Source organism: Cebidichthys violaceus, unplaced genomic scaffold (assembly GCF_023349555.1).
Source record: "Cebidichthys violaceus isolate CVI_PGR_0920_01 unplaced genomic scaffold, fCebVio1.0.p SCAF_8, whole genome shotgun sequence".
NCBI lineage: Eukaryota > Metazoa > Chordata > Actinopteri > Perciformes > Stichaeidae > Cebidichthys > Cebidichthys violaceus.
In genome coordinates, this window is record NW_027176964.1 from 10,480,565 (window position 1) to 10,494,953 (window position 14,389).

A 14,389-nucleotide genomic window follows, 5' to 3' on the forward strand; every position below is an offset into this window, starting at 1 on the left:
TTGAATGTCTTGAGGAACTGAAATGAAAATACAAAAAAAAGGGATGAATAAGTATGACATGGCACAGAAACTACCAGCAAAAGGGTCCAAATGCCAGCTTAATACAGACAAAAGTGATATTAAGTGACTGAATCATTACCTGCTGTCTGGTATCAGGCGGAGTGTCCGGTAAAGCTCAGTGGTGGATGGCACAGCAGCACTTTGTGAAGGTTTAGGAGTGGAAAACGTAGCGTAGGTTGACGATTTGACTGGCTGAGATTTGGCAGAAGACATCCTCATCTCTGGCTCACTTCCTGAAATGCAGTGGATAAATAAAAGAAGTCAATGACAACCCTATTTTTGTGAAGTCACTGGTTTTACCAGCAGTACTTTTTGAATATCATAACTACTATTATTCATCAGCAATCAATGAAATGCATCGCTTCTCTTAAAAAGGAAAAGCACTGTTAGTCACACTCAAAATCATAGCGATTGTAGCAGAATCTGCTGTTCATTGTAGTTTTCTGACTAATTTGACTTACTGATCGATAAGGCACTTTGACCATCAGACGAGGAACATCTCCTTCGGTCTGTAAAAGGAGTCATGCTCAAAAACTGATTCTTGAGCCAAGAAGTACGGTCCTCCTCAAAGGCCTTTTTCTGTGGAGTAAAAACAGAATAAAAAAAAAAAAGAAAAAGGAATGCAGTGAAATTACAACACCCACAATTAATGTTGTGGTCAGAGGACAGTAGTACCTCTCGTCCCAAACGAATAGCGGCCTCTGTGAAGTTCTTTCTCTCCCTCTCGAAGTTTGTCTTCTGTTCCTCAAAGAGCCTCCATTCCTCCTTGAGACGTTCCTTCTCCTCCAGTGTGTAGCAGTCATTGAGAAGAGCTGCCGTCTCGTCATCAAATGACGTGTTGAGTTGTTGCTGGATGGGCAGAAAACAAGGGTTTTAATCATTTTTGAGAAAATTATTCTTTAGAATTTCTAAATAATAACATACAACAGACAAAGGCTCATTGCTGATATTGGCATACAACTCTGCTCAGAAAAAGTTCATCCTAATCCAGCCAGCCAGCCAGCCAGCCAGCCAGCCACACACACACCTGGAGGAGCTGTTGCTGTGCATGAATGAACTCTTTGCACTGCTGCACTTCACACCTCATCCTCTCCATCTCATCCTCGTGAGTCTCCCTTGGTATCACCTCTTGTTGTGACTCAAGCTGACTCTGCACCTGCGAGGCTTTGCAAACAAACGCACCAAAGGTGGATGATCCTAATTTCCTTCTAGACACGCTGCATTGTGTAACCTGCACATTTCTTCTAGAATCCCACTCTTTAATATCCTCACATTAAAGTTGTTTCACAAACATATTTATAAAACTAACACCACAAGTTGTTTGAGCAGTATTTCCGCTGTGTGTACCTTGGCTGTCTAGCTTCTCCATGTGGTTCCTCAGTTTCCTCCACTGCTGGCGGATGCTGTTGGCGAGCTGCTCCCTGGCGTGCTCACAGGATTGGTCCAGAATTTCCCTGCTAGAGTCAGCGGCCTTCTCCTCCCCGTCTGAATCAGCCTGAGCAAAAAAAATTAAAATTAAATACAATTTTTTTAAAAAGCAACAATTATCAGGGTATCTTTTCAACAAACTCACGGGTAATGCAAGTTTCTGTTTTGTGCACTAGTTCAATCCGAAAAAAAATACCTGGTCCCGACTGTCATCAGCAGTGGCTCCTCTGGGAGACGGCTGGCATGGACTCAGGATGTGCATCATCTCCTTCTTCATCCGTTGAAGAACCTTCTTGAGCTCAGCGTTCTCCAGCATCAAGGACCTCTGACTCGCCTCGTAGTCGTTGAGCAAGGACTTGTACATCTCACCCTCGTGGCTGCAGAGAGCAATTTACAAAATGCAGTCATCCGATTGATGACTACACGTTCTGCAAATACGGAGAACAAGTGACGTGATGGCTTTCATCATACCCGACTGTCGCTTTTGCGGTCTTCCAGTGGCTCCTTTTTCCATCCGACCGTCCCAGACAATTTAGAACATCAATCGCTAGTTGGGAGAAGTAGGAGGGAAAAATGTAATCAATTTGTTCCTACATTCCCAGAATACATTTTTGCCGAAGACATTTACCTAGTTTCTTATCCCGTCGGTCAACCAGTAGCTGGCTGAGGCGTTCCTTGAGCTTTGCAGCTTCTCTCTCTTTTCTCTTGGCATCGTGACTGTACTGAGAGGCCCGGCCAGCGATGATGCTCTGCAGCTTCTGAACCTGTTCAGGAGGATCGAGTCGTGAGTCGGGCAGCCTCGTGCATACTGTATGCACTTGAACATTTTGGTTGCTCGTTATAAAAAGATAATTAAATTATACCTCGTCCTTTTCGGTTTTCAAGCAGCTCTGCAGAGTTTTAATTTTGAGTTGGAGCTGCCTCTCCGTTTCATGCAGACCTGATTTCTCCCGTATGGACAGTTCCAACTGATCCTGGAGGGAAATACACAGAATTGTTATTACAAGCACAGTGAGGTGGTAACGTTGTGCTCAACAGATTAGTTCAGGGTTAGTGGATTCCTGAACAACACCCCATCCAAACACTAGCATGTGTTATCTAAGAATTTAATAAGACACCAACAATAGCCTCACATGTGGGCCACATATTTGCGGTTTTTATTATTAAAAAATGTGTTTAGTACACTAAAGCCCTCCCTGCACCACTCCCACCTCTACACATTATTATGATACAAAATAACCTTGAATTCTTCCCTGGCAGGTTTAGATTGAAGAGGTTTGTTAAGTCTAGCAAGCAAAGACAGCAGTTGAGATAAGGGAACATGGCCATCAAGCTGTTATTCAAAATGATAAAGCAGTGAGACGTCTGAGCACAGTGCTTTGTAATATTTGTCCTCGTTTGGTTTCCGTAGCATAGTATTCATAGTCGTTTGGTTTTAGATGAATGGGAATGGAGGGAATTTCATTGCTACAGAACTTGTATGTTTCTTTTCTGACCTCTAGTGGTCAATAATCTGTTACTGCGCCGTACAGACTCAGATTATAGTCTGTGGGTACACAGAGCTGGATCCAAAGAGGAATAAAACCAGAACTGGTCTGAGACAGACATAACCGTGAGAGTCATACGTGCCTTGAGTCTGGAGTTGTTCATCTGCATGTGGTCCAAGGTGCTGGATTTCTTCAGCTGTTCCTTCTCCAGCTCCTCTAAAGTAGACATGTCGCGCCGGTGAATCTGTATCAGCTCATAAATGGCATTCAGAACCGGCATCGTGTTCAGGCCGGCCCCCCCCGGTGAGCTGGCCTCGATACATGTAGAGGAGAGGCCCAGGGAGTCCAGCTCCTTTGAGAGACAGAGGAACTATGTCACCGCTGTAGTGAATGATCTCTACAGAACTTTAAATAATAGGTTTGCAATAATGGGCATTAAGCAGGTTGTTTCTGTACCTGATTGATGTATGAAATGCACTGAGGAATATTATCCTCCGTGCAGAAGGCACTTATCACATTGTAGGAGCTTTTGGACAGCGGCAGAGAGGAGTGCATTGACACAAGGTTGTTCTGTCTCGAGGGGGACATCGTCACATGTGATATGCTGGAGATCTCATAGTTTCCTAAAAAACAAGAGACAGGGAAATTACTGCAACTCACATGACACCGACTGTATGTTCTCATACCGAGAGGCTTGAATGAGGTCACTGCTCTAAAACGAGAACAAAAATATGGGTCACCTCCAAGCAGATCCCCCCCATAAAAAAAAAAAAAGCACAGCTGATGAGCTTTTCTAGTCTTGACATTTTCTACTAAATTCATCCCATTAGCAGAGAGACGTACCCAGAGACGTCCCTATTGGCACAGTGGTCCACCACTCTCCCATATCACCACTACATCAGTCCGTGGGGATGCGAGGTCATGAGTTACCAACCCGGAGGCGGATTAGCAGTCAGGCGGTGGATCAGAGGCTCCCACTTTAGCCCTGCAAAAAAGCAGCAACAAGCATCAGATAGACCGGGCAACAGATAATCTGGGTTGCTGCTTCACCCACACAGGATTAACTGCCCCATGTGTGCCAGTGGGGCTTTAAATAGGGCCCTTCTATTGGTCATTGGCAACTGGATTGCAGGGTGGTAAAATGATATCAGCATAAAGCTGCAGACCAGCTAAATCTGAGAGTGTGGGTTTTGTTTGGCTTCAGGACAATATTATGATCTTTACATGCTCTGGTGAAACAAGCTAAACCAGATCTCTGAGTTTACCACTCCCACTACTTCACAACGCACTGAAGTGTTCCAACCTGCGTTGAGGGGCTGTGCAGCACATTGTGTTGATGGACAAGAAAAAGGGAGTCACGTTAAAGTCATTACTGCAACAGTCAGAGAACAGAGCACCACGGTGAGGACATGACTACCAGGCAGAACAACAAGTGTCAATACTCACATGTCGTTATCTAACACACCAGACCAACAAGCACGACTCTTATCTAAAGTTACATTAACTGAAGCTTCGAGCTCAAACTTTCGTCGGTTTACACATATCGTTATGTTTTTAAGTTAAAAGATGACGTCATACATTTCCAATGACTGTTAGCTATTTACGTTACTATAAGTCACGATGTAACGTTAACGTGTAACATACTCACGGGCGAGGCGTTAAATAGGTCAACTATATCCGACGGTTGCCAAGTTTTTGCGATGTTGTCAAAATTAAACAAAATTGCTCCTTCATCGGCAACACCAGCAACTTCCGAGTCCCGCGTTGAGTCGTCACCTCGTCTGCAGCGAGCACACCTCTCACCTATTTGAAATCTGAACGCACCGACGCAGAGATGTGACTGTAGGTAGACGGGCTGCTCCTCCTGCAGCTGGTCGTTCGTGCGTGCGTGCGTGCGTGTGTGTGTGTGTGTGAGTGTGTATGTGTGTGTGTGTGTGTTTTTTTTTTTTTTTAAGTCTATTCCTCAGCTGCCTTGGAACCAAACGCCATTGTTATTGGAGGCAGCGTTGTTAAGCAACCAGTATGTGAGCCGTGCATTGGATATGAACACGTGCAAGTGGACGATTATGCAAATGAGAAAAAAAAATGCTGTCAGGTGTCACGGCTCCTCCTGTGGCAGCACGAGGTAAGGTACTATTGTCTTGACTTCACACAACAATACTACATTTACTGGCGTTATGCTTACATATTTTTTTAAACTGTTTATTTGCCACACATACTGAGAGATTTTTTAGGGATTCATTTTATTCTTTTTTCTCACAGTTTTCAGCCAAAGACAAGTGAAGTATATTCAAGTAAAATATAGAAATATAATGAGTAAGAATCTGCTTAATTGGTAAACATATATTGACTTTGTGTGAGCTGCAAAAAACACACAGAAGCAATCCAAGACAAACCATTGAGACAATCCATATGAGCAGTTTATATATCAATATAGTTACAAAATATGCAGAGCAAAAGGCACAACAACATACTACAAATGATGAAAAGCAACCACAATGAAGTTCCTCTACTTTCACGTCTGTTCAAGTGCTTGTAAAAAAGACTCACATAGCTGAGTTACTGTGTGCTGTCAGTACTCCTCTGAGAAAGTAAAAGGTGAGTTGAAAAGCACATTTAAATGCATCACTGAACTGAGGAGGGATTGGTTGTAAATGCATATTCATACTGAAATGTCTACCATCAGGTTATTGCACTGGTGATCATAAAAATAACTCGTCATTTTAAGTCAATAGTGTTCAGCAATTCAAGTAACAAAACAAGTCAAAGACATTCTACTTGAGTAAAAACATATTCTGGTCACTATTCGGTATAATCAAATGATCCATGCAGACTCTTTGAGCGTTATTCATTCTCATGATGTAACTCTTTGTCTACACTTGACAAAGGTAAACTCTGCCATTTTCATCCAAAGCAGCAGCATGGAGAGAGGCAGCAGGCTGCTGCTTCTTCACCAGTCTGGTATCTTCCAGACTCAGGCTGGTCCCTGCACTCTGCTATGAAGGCCTGAAGCTGGGACACCGGCACCTTGTCCTGCTGGTGATGCTGGAAAAGAACCAGTGTTTAGTATATCAGGGCACTCCAGTGGAAGAATAAATAGAAACTATGACCTGAAAAACAGACTCAGACTGACCTTGATGGTCTCATAGGTGTCATTTATGAGAGCGATGAAGAGGCTGAGCACCATGTAGATGAAGAGGGAGATGAAGGAGTAGAGGTAAAGTCTGCTGAAGAGCCACACCATGTAGCCCCCGTGCCTCATCTTCAGGAAGGTGCCGTACATGTCGTCCCCGTTGATGAGAGAGAAGAGGCACTCCGTCACCTTGTCGAGTGTTCGAAACTGGAAAAACAAAGTTCATAATATTTCACCAGGACAGAGCTCCCCGATGCGTGGAGGGATTTATTAGGACACACTGACACTTAAGAGAGATTGATGGTGATTATAATCCCCGTACTTTGTCATGGTACGGCCCAAGGACGATCCAGCCACAGAAGCAGTAACCGAGGTAGATCATGGCCGCACAGCAGCAGAACCGGATCACATTTGGGAACGCCGCCCTGAGGGTTAGGATTAATATCTGGAGAGGAATCAAGGTTGTCAGTTCATCTGGATATGCATTTGCTACTTTTAACAGGTAGCCAACCTGTTGCTGTTGTACCTGTTGTTGTACCTGATGCATTATGCCCAAAACAACAAAACAAAACATGGAAGTTCTTACGTTGTATTTCTTGAAGAAACCAAAGTAACGAATCACGCCGACCCAGACGAGCATTGTGGCTGTTCCCAGCAAGATACTGCAGACGTCATAGTTTGTCAGGTACTGCGAGAGGAATTAAAGTACAAATACATAAACTAGTACAAGTTAAGGGCCCGTACTGTTCACCAATTACATTTAGAAATACAGCAAATAAAGCTCAATGAAAAGCAAACCTTTGTTTGTATTCCAATTTTGAGTGCTGACCCAGCGATGGTCAGTGTGTCGCTCACAATGATGAGGATGTACCAGCCATTCACAAACTCCATGCGGTCGGACCAAGACACGATCTTATTGTAGTATGAATGGAAGAAGATGTTGAACTTCTGCATGAGAGAACATTCTGATATTGTAAAACAGATATGAAACAAACCAGGATTCATCCCTTCCATGTGAAATTATTACGTTTTTGTTAATGAGAGGTTTGTACTTTTTATGTAATGAGCAGGTGCTGACTCCTTATATATTCTGATCAGTGTTAAATACTGGCTAAGGCCCTGATCCTTCAATAATACTGAGTTTATGAATCATTCATCACCGAATCATTTATCTATGTATTATTTGCTTTAAGCCTGTCAATTTTAAATATATTGAGTCTGAAATCAGTGTAATTAGTCTGTAAAATACCCACCATGTGTTCAGGCTGGGCGATAATTCAACGTGATAATTTATTGTCTTTCATTGGAATCATATTGGGATGAAATCATACATCGAGATATCGTGATACACGATTACATCGTCTAAATTAATAATTACAAGCACATACAAACTTGAATATCTAATGTGAAATATTTTGACGGAATTTCATTTGAAGATTGCTCTTTTGTTTTTACATCACACTTTACAATACAACTTATATATATATATATATATATATATATATATATATATATATATATATATATATATATATATATATATATATATATATATATATATAAAAATGTTTCTTTATAATTTTAATTAAAGCTGTTAAGATCATTCTGCAACTACGTTCTTCATAAAATGAGAAAATGCTCTGCACTTTAAAAATGTTCTAGTATTTAATTGTCACAGGAGTAAACAGAAACAGGCTTTTCTGTACAATCAGTGGTGGTGGTGATAATTGACTTGTTCCTCACTACTTACAGACTGGAGCTGGATGCCATTGATGACGGATCGCGTGCAGAGGATGAGCGAGATGAAGCAGGCGAGGATGACCAACGAATCACACGACAGGAGGAGGTAATCGTTCTTTCCAGCTACAAACCAGAGCCACACATGTCAGCTTGAAGCAACAGCTTGCGTTTCAGATCGCACATTTTTTACTTTTTAGTGCACACTGCAGCTGCATTTACACAGTGTGTACTGTTGAGTACAGTATGCATTAATTTGGGAGATACTACAATAATTCATCATAAAATAATTCATCATAAAGTATCTTGAACTTTAGCTCTTGCTCATATATCTGCTGCACAAAGGGTTGTGGGTCAGAATAGTAGGGCATCTTGGTATTTTTGGCATACTGCATCTGACATACTTTGTTTAGGACATACTAAATCTTTCTCTTGCACACTAACTAGTATAGTAGCATAGGTGTTGTATTTGTTTTCTTGTAATAGGTCAGAAATCCTGCTGAGTTAGGTTATACAGGTGTCAAGGGTTGCAGATAAATATCACTGCACCCCCTGCTGGCCTTTGAAGCAATAACCATGATGAGTAGTTTTCATTTAACTGGGTCATAATAAATATCAATGGTTGGGCTGAAATTGGGTAAAACTTACAAGCTCCTTCCACGTTCCAGTCTCTGCATTCATAAATTCTGACATCGTTCTCAACATCAACCTTTATCTCTCCGCTGTGTGCACGGTTATCAAACCTGATCTGCATGAAAACCAAAATGTAATGAATGAGCGGCAAGTTAAGGAGAACTTATGAATGAGCATGTAACACGTGCTAAAAGCTCAGACGTCGTCGCCAACCATTATATGGAAGTCGTAGCAGTCTGGTAGCTCGTGGTGCCGCACAGTCTGCAGGTTGATTGTTTTCAGAGTGAGGTAGATGTTCACCGACAGCAGCCTGGACACACAAACACACATTAGCAGGCGGCCCTCTCACCTCCTGCTGTGAAAAGCATCATTTTTAAGTTTGGTCACCTTTTGAAATCTAAGGAGAAGTTCACATGTGTGGCCAAACCGTTATCGTCAAACGGCTGAGCGGGATAAATGGAAACACAATCTGTGAGGAGGCAATACAGGCAATAAATAAAAGAAAGAGGCAGTTAGGTTTCCATCGATAGTTCAACAGAGGGATTACATTCATCCGAATATGCTAGTTCCTCTTTTCATGGAGTCACAAGCAAATACACATTGTGATTATTTTCCATTCAAGCCATGAATCAGCTTCCATAAATACATCAATGTGGACACAACTCATGGTAGCTATTAGACATAAACACACAGCTACCACTCTGTTTGACGATTACCTCAGTGTTGATGTATTTATACAACAATTGTGTGCTTTTGTGTTGTACCTTTATCGATATGTGGATCAATGTCAAAGGTTCCATTCCCAGGATCGATGCTGCTGTTTCTGTAAAACTCCTGACAGACACACAGAGGAGTGTTCTTTCCATTAACACTCCCGTATGCCAGATTACCAACTGTCAGGTTTTGGAGATTGATGTACTGAAAAAGAAGAAAAAAAAGAAATATGCAAAGAAGAGTTAAGAACATATTCTCATGACATGAAACCCCGGTGAGATGTAAGCTCTGCAGTGTCAGTACCCTGTTGATAATGTAGCGGACGTTATCGTAAACGTCTGCTTTCGTGTACAGCGTGTAGCTTCCCATCCGGTGCTCCTCGTATCCTTTTAGGAACAGGTGTCTGAATGTCATCAGATTTTCATCTTTGAAGGTGACCATCATCTCGTTGCTCAGGCCGAAAGAGACCAACTGAAGCAAAAAAAACAACAACATTTGATCTACTCTCTGTGCACATTCATGCCTGATAACAAAGAAATAAGAATAATAAAGGATTCTGTGTCGTACCTGGATTGTGATGATTGCGATTTTTAATATTTGTAACATCAGCTTCCATGGTTTGCGACCCCGGGCTCTGTATTTCTCACAGGGGTTCATGAAGAAGTACTTGAGCCTCCGTCTGAAGTCCTCCACCACCTTCGACTCCAGAGTGCTCCATCTGCAGTGTCCGTTAACCCTCGTCTCCTCTGACCTCGAGGCCGACGGCTGCTCAGAGTCCTCCATCACACTCGAACACGGAATAGAACTACTTTTGACAAAAAGTTTCCACATTGCTTGTTTTGATTGAATATAAATCCGACATGAGTTGAAGATAAGGCTTCAACCATTCCAGTCATTCTGATGTGTATCTAACTGGTTCCCCTGCATGTGCTCTCTGCTGTGCCTTCTCTCAACTCGCTTTACAATCTTAGTCTGTGTGCAAACTAAGTGTGCTAAAACAAGCTACAGCTCTAAAAACACGCAACAAAAGCTGTTCTAAAGGAATATCTAGCCACTTTGAGCTCAACCTTAGCTTACTGAAGCAGACCTGCCTGCAACAGTGAGCATGTAGCAGACAGTACATGTAGCTTACTTAACATATCACACTATTATATTTTAAAAATCACAACAGTAAACACATATTAATGTAAGGTAAAGCCAGTTACAATGTAAATATTATTATAGTGTAATTATTGAACAATCTTTCCCCTCGAAGGGATTTATATTTAGTAGAGAGTAAAATCAGCACATTTGAAGAAAAAGTCAAGATATATAGAAATATAGAAATGATAATAATTTACCTGTGCACCAGCAAGCCACAGAGCGACTAGTTCAACACTCGGGACTCGTGCGTCTGTCAGACGGTGCTGTCACCACACCAGTCTTCACCACAATGACATGTCATGTCACTCCTCTGCGTCACGTTGAGCTTTTCCAGTTTTTCCAAAACAGTCACAGAATCTCTGCACACACAGAAACTGTCTGTGGGCTTCTGCAATGAATTCATATATTATTTCAAGAGCTTTCAAAAGACTCCGATACGATTCCACAGACTGGATTAGGTTAAGGCTTAATATGTCCTCGCTAATAAACTAAAACATTTATTTTCTAAACCACCACACAGTCATCAATGAAGAGAGGAAACATGAGTTGAATTCATACAGATAACCTTTAGTATAATCAGTTGTACATGACCAGGGAATGTGAGTAATAAGTGGGACATGGTTTGCTACTTCACAACAGGTTTTGAGATTCAAGACTTTTGTAGTGATTTAATGCTGCACAGAATGAACTTGAAATCATCATGTTGAGGTACACCGCTCTGATGAAAAGCAGCGTCTAATGAGATCAGACACATATATTCTGGTCATTCCAGTGTATAAAAGTCTCTCACCGCAGCTAAACAGTTTATCAGGAAATCACACCTTTAGTAAAAGAAGACGAGTAGGAAAGTTTGAGAGCGAGTGAGTCAGATGTTCTCAGCTCAAAACGTGGGATTCAAACCGCAATACTCTCTGGGTGCCAACATGTGTTTGAGTGTTGAAAACTATTAAGAACTGAAAGGTAGCATCGAATGCTTGCTCAAATTCATAGTTTCAGATTTAAATCACAATTTTCCAAATTTAAACTGTAGTCTATTTTGGCAAATTAATAAAAAAAAAGTTTTGGAGAAAAACGTGTATATTCTCGAAACTATGGTATTATTTGGCCTTGGATCAAAACCAAGTTAATGAATTAGCACCAGTAGCAAGAACTCTAACAATATTTAAACCCAAGTGACAAATGATCCCAATCTCTATCACAAAGGGCTGATTGGTTTAGTAGAAATATAATAGCATGCCTAATCAAATCCACGGGCAACACCAAAGAGAGACAACAAGGAGAGAGTGCTTGTGGGAGTTTGGGTGGACGAGGATTCTGCTGGTTTGTCCCTTAAACTAAAAAGTGTCTTGTCGAGTTGTAGAACTAAAAGATGCTCCTGTGTGATGTTGGAGTGAGAGAGCGCGACCGAAGGGGCTGGAAGTTTGGGTCCCCTCCGCTGCTGGTGCACCCCGGCGCTCCGGCGTCGATGTTGGAGGGGGACTCCACCATCACCTCCTCCGGCAGCGGAGGAGCTCCGGGGTCTCCGGGCCTCGGGAGGCTGGAGGAGGAGACGACGCCGATGCTGACGCTGCTCGCGGAGGCCAAGTCTCTGCCTCTCTGTAACGACGCCAGGTTGAGGGAGCCTGCTACGTCTGAGCTGGAGGGGCTTTGTTCTCCGTCGGGGTGGAGGAGCATGGTGGAGTTGTTTGAAAACATGGAGGTGGTGTCGCTGGTCGGGATCGGAGTGCTGACGCTGGTGTCGGACGAGGAACTGGAAGCCCCCGCTGTGGAGCGACAGATGAAGAAGGGAAAAGTTGAATTAAAGCATCAAGAACAGTAGATTTGAAATAGCTTTTCAGTATGACTTGGTCTATTCACCTCTGAGGGACTCGATCTTCTCGTTTTTGGCCTTTTGCACCTCATCTGTGATTTTGGTGATGATGAAGTTTTGTGAGCGCAGCTCCCTTATGGAGTCAACCAAGGCGTCCAGGCCCCGGGGGTTCTCGGCCAGTAGGTCCAACAACATGGCCGTCCTCTTGGTCTGCGTGGTCCTGCAGCTGATTTCCTCGGCGTCGTCCCGCGTCAGGATCCGGCGAGAGCGCAGGTAGTCGAGGTGACGCTCGGCTCTGATCTTGTCGCAGAGGTAGTGCCACATTCTGGTCAGCACCTGGAAATGGAGGCAGGAAGGGGAACCAAAAGTGAGCCGTAGAGACAGGAAGGAACCAAAAGTGAGCCGTAGAGGCAGGAAGGAACCAAAAGTGAGCCGTAGAGGCAGGAGGGGGAACTCTTTCCATCGGGTCTGGGAAGGCTGGGAATCTGCAGGGTTTCTTTTTATCTACTAAGACAACAGTGGGAAATATTCACAGAAGTCAGCAGCAGAATCTGAATTTTTTTTTTTTTACTCACTGAATTTGTCTTGGTGTTTGTGGCATTAAGACGAAATAAAATAGAGGTACTGCAAAAGTCATGAGCAAACATAAAGCATAGAAACAATATGATACAAATATACTGTACAGTGTGACAGTTTAGTGCAGGATGCGCATACATGTTGATAGAGGGACATGTAAAGGTGACAGGGATAATAGGACAAGATGTGCGTTGTTGTCCGGTGGGTTATAATCACCGTCTATCCCTACTTTTGCTTCCGGTAATGCTTTCTGATCAGGCACACTGAGCAAACCCAGACTGTATTTACAAAAGTGCTCTTAATCTCCAGCCTGTGAGTTCAACATTGTTAAGTTGTCAAGCCCTACAGAGGACTGTGTGTTGGTGGGGGCACAGAGAAGGTGTGGTGGGCTATTTCCTCCTTTTAACAGGCCTTTAAACAAGGTAGAAATAAAGAGTCAACGGGGCAGTGAATCTGTCTCCACGCTCCAGTTACCTTTCCTTTATCAGTACGACGATCGATTCGGAAGTCAGATTTGGCTTAATTATTGTACTCACGTCTTTCTTGATCTCTGCCATCTCATCTTCAGTGAGCTGAGGAACATCCATCCCTCTCACTCGGAAAGTGAAAAATCAAGCGCAGCGGGTAACAAAATGACGACTTAGATAAGTTAATAAGATAGTAATAATGACATTAACGTCATCGATATGATAATTAGCGTCAACAAATGTGGCTCTTCATTATTTTGTCGGTAAAAGGCGGCGGGTCCACGGTCCATTCAACGTTTATGTTTCGTAAAAGTTCCCCGGACTTCCTGATTGTGTCGATGGTTTTACGTCGACGCGAGAAGAAGAGAAGTACGGACACCAACGTCCTCCGTTTCACACGAACAGACGGTTTATTCGGTTAGTTATCAGTTAAAAAGTCTGATATTGAAATAAAAACGGATCTTACAGCAGCAGACTAAGCTACAGTTGTGTAACTTTCTTCGTTAATTGTTTTCAAGAGCTATTTAATGTTTCTGATACAGGTGAGGTGCTATTCTGACTCAGTCCACTGGGTGGCGCTGTTGGACCTCACACACACACACACACACACACACACACACACACACACACACACACACACACACACACACACACACACACACACACACACACACACACACACCACACAGGATTCTTTTCAAACACTATCTAACTGTGTTACAATTTCGAGGTACTTTTACTACTAATGTACAAAAGTACACCACATAAGGTATTGTGATCCATTTTAAATTAATTTGACACTGTATCCTATATGAAATAGTTGTCATATATATTTCATTAAAACTTTGTTGTTTGAGCTGTATGTTTTATTTTTTAGTTTTAATTACATTACATTAAAACACAGAATAAGGTTAACCCACAAAAACACAGGACAAAAATAGTGCAGAAGAGTGCACAATGTGAAGAAATAAACAACAAAACCGTGTACAAAGTAGTTAAAAGTAGTAGAAGCTACTGTATGTATGAAATACAGTTTGTATCAGTAGTAATATTCCTAACAATATGTAATGGCGCTGACAGTTGCCATTTTACTTCATTGAGTACTTTTACTTTTGATTTTTTAAGTATTAGTTGTTTTAATGCAGGACTTTTGCTTGTGTTGCAGAGTGATTACAGGATCTGAATACTTCTTTCAACACTG

The 14,389-nt window shown here is 42.3% G+C and overlaps 3 protein-coding genes across 3 annotated transcripts in view; all 3 read right to left on the reverse strand.

Annotated features, from left to right (window-relative positions):
• Positions 1-5,064, reverse strand: part of ssx2ipa (synovial sarcoma, X breakpoint 2 interacting protein a) — a 5,630-nt gene extending 566 nt beyond the window's left edge. The window contains exons 1-14 of the mRNA XM_068701840.1: positions 4,624-5,064; positions 3,819-3,960; positions 3,432-3,598; positions 3,118-3,327; positions 2,352-2,462; positions 2,117-2,252; positions 1,960-2,035; positions 1,685-1,865; positions 1,408-1,555; positions 1,088-1,224; positions 736-909; positions 522-639; positions 140-293; positions 1-17 (exon numbers count right to left, since the gene is read on the reverse strand). The exon at positions 1-17 is cut by the window's left edge and continues 566 nt beyond it. Of these exons, the coding sequence (XP_068557941.1) occupies positions 1-17; positions 140-293; positions 522-639; positions 736-909; positions 1,088-1,224; positions 1,408-1,555; positions 1,685-1,865; positions 1,960-2,035; positions 2,117-2,252; positions 2,352-2,462; positions 3,118-3,327; positions 3,432-3,598; positions 3,819-3,861 (1,672 nt within the window). The 5' untranslated portion in view covers positions 3,862-3,960; positions 4,624-5,064. The remainder of the gene's footprint in view (positions 18-139; positions 294-521; positions 640-735; positions 910-1,087; positions 1,225-1,407; positions 1,556-1,684; positions 1,866-1,959; positions 2,036-2,116; positions 2,253-2,351; positions 2,463-3,117; positions 3,328-3,431; positions 3,599-3,818; positions 3,961-4,623) is intronic.
• A 380-nt stretch (positions 5,065-5,444) lies between these two features.
• On the reverse strand, positions 5,445-10,554 carry LOC137866014 (mucolipin-3-like). The gene is made up of 13 exons (XM_068701643.1): positions 10,533-10,554; positions 9,760-9,997; positions 9,496-9,663; positions 9,243-9,396; positions 8,866-8,947; positions 8,692-8,788; positions 8,494-8,593; positions 7,859-7,971; positions 6,907-7,056; positions 6,695-6,796; positions 6,431-6,553; positions 6,109-6,315; positions 5,445-6,020 (listed from the first exon to the last, which is right to left on the reverse strand). The coding sequence occupies exons 2-13, from the start codon at positions 9,973-9,975 to the stop codon at positions 5,880-5,882; spliced, it is 1,653 nt and encodes a 550-aa protein (XP_068557744.1). The 5' UTR covers positions 9,976-9,997; positions 10,533-10,554; the 3' UTR covers positions 5,445-5,879.
• Positions 10,555-10,881: 327 nt separating this feature from the next.
• bcl10 (BCL10 immune signaling adaptor) lies at positions 10,882-13,668 on the reverse strand. Its single transcript, XM_068738073.1, has 3 exons — positions 13,258-13,668; positions 12,193-12,481; positions 10,882-12,098 (listed from the first exon to the last, which is right to left on the reverse strand). Exons 1-3 carry the CDS (start codon positions 13,306-13,308, stop codon positions 11,698-11,700), a joined length of 741 nt encoding a protein of 246 aa, XP_068594174.1. The 5' UTR covers positions 13,309-13,668; the 3' UTR covers positions 10,882-11,697.
• Positions 13,669-14,389: the final 721 nt, after the last annotated feature.

What these genes read in the sequence shown, in the direction of transcription:
- bcl10 (XM_068738073.1), bottom strand. Translation starts at nt 13,308, where the DNA reads ATGGATGTTCCTCAGCTCACTGAAGATGAGATGGCAGAGATCAAGAAA. An exon ending in TGGCAGAGATCAAGAAAGAC is followed by an intron (nt 12,482 to 13,257) that starts GTGAGTACAATA and finishes CTCCATTTCCAG; the next exon opens with GTGCTGACCAGAATGTGGCA. An exon ending in GAAGATCGAGTCCCTCAGAG is followed by an intron (nt 12,099 to 12,192) that starts GTGAATAGACCA and finishes GTCGCTCCACAG; the next exon opens with CGGGGGCTTCCAGTTCCTCG.
- LOC137866014 (XM_068701643.1), bottom strand. Translation starts at nt 9,975, where the DNA reads ATGGAGGACTCTGAGCAGCCGTCGGCCTCGAGGTCAGAGGAGACGAGG. An exon ending in ATGGCATCCAGCTCCAGTCT is followed by an intron (nt 7,057 to 7,858) that starts GTAAGTAGTGAG and finishes TCTCTCATGCAG; the next exon opens with AAGTTCAACATCTTCTTCCA. An exon ending in TTGGGCCGTACCATGACAAA is followed by an intron (nt 6,316 to 6,430) that starts GTACGGGGATTA and finishes TTGTTTTTCCAG; the next exon opens with TTTCGAACACTCGACAAGGT.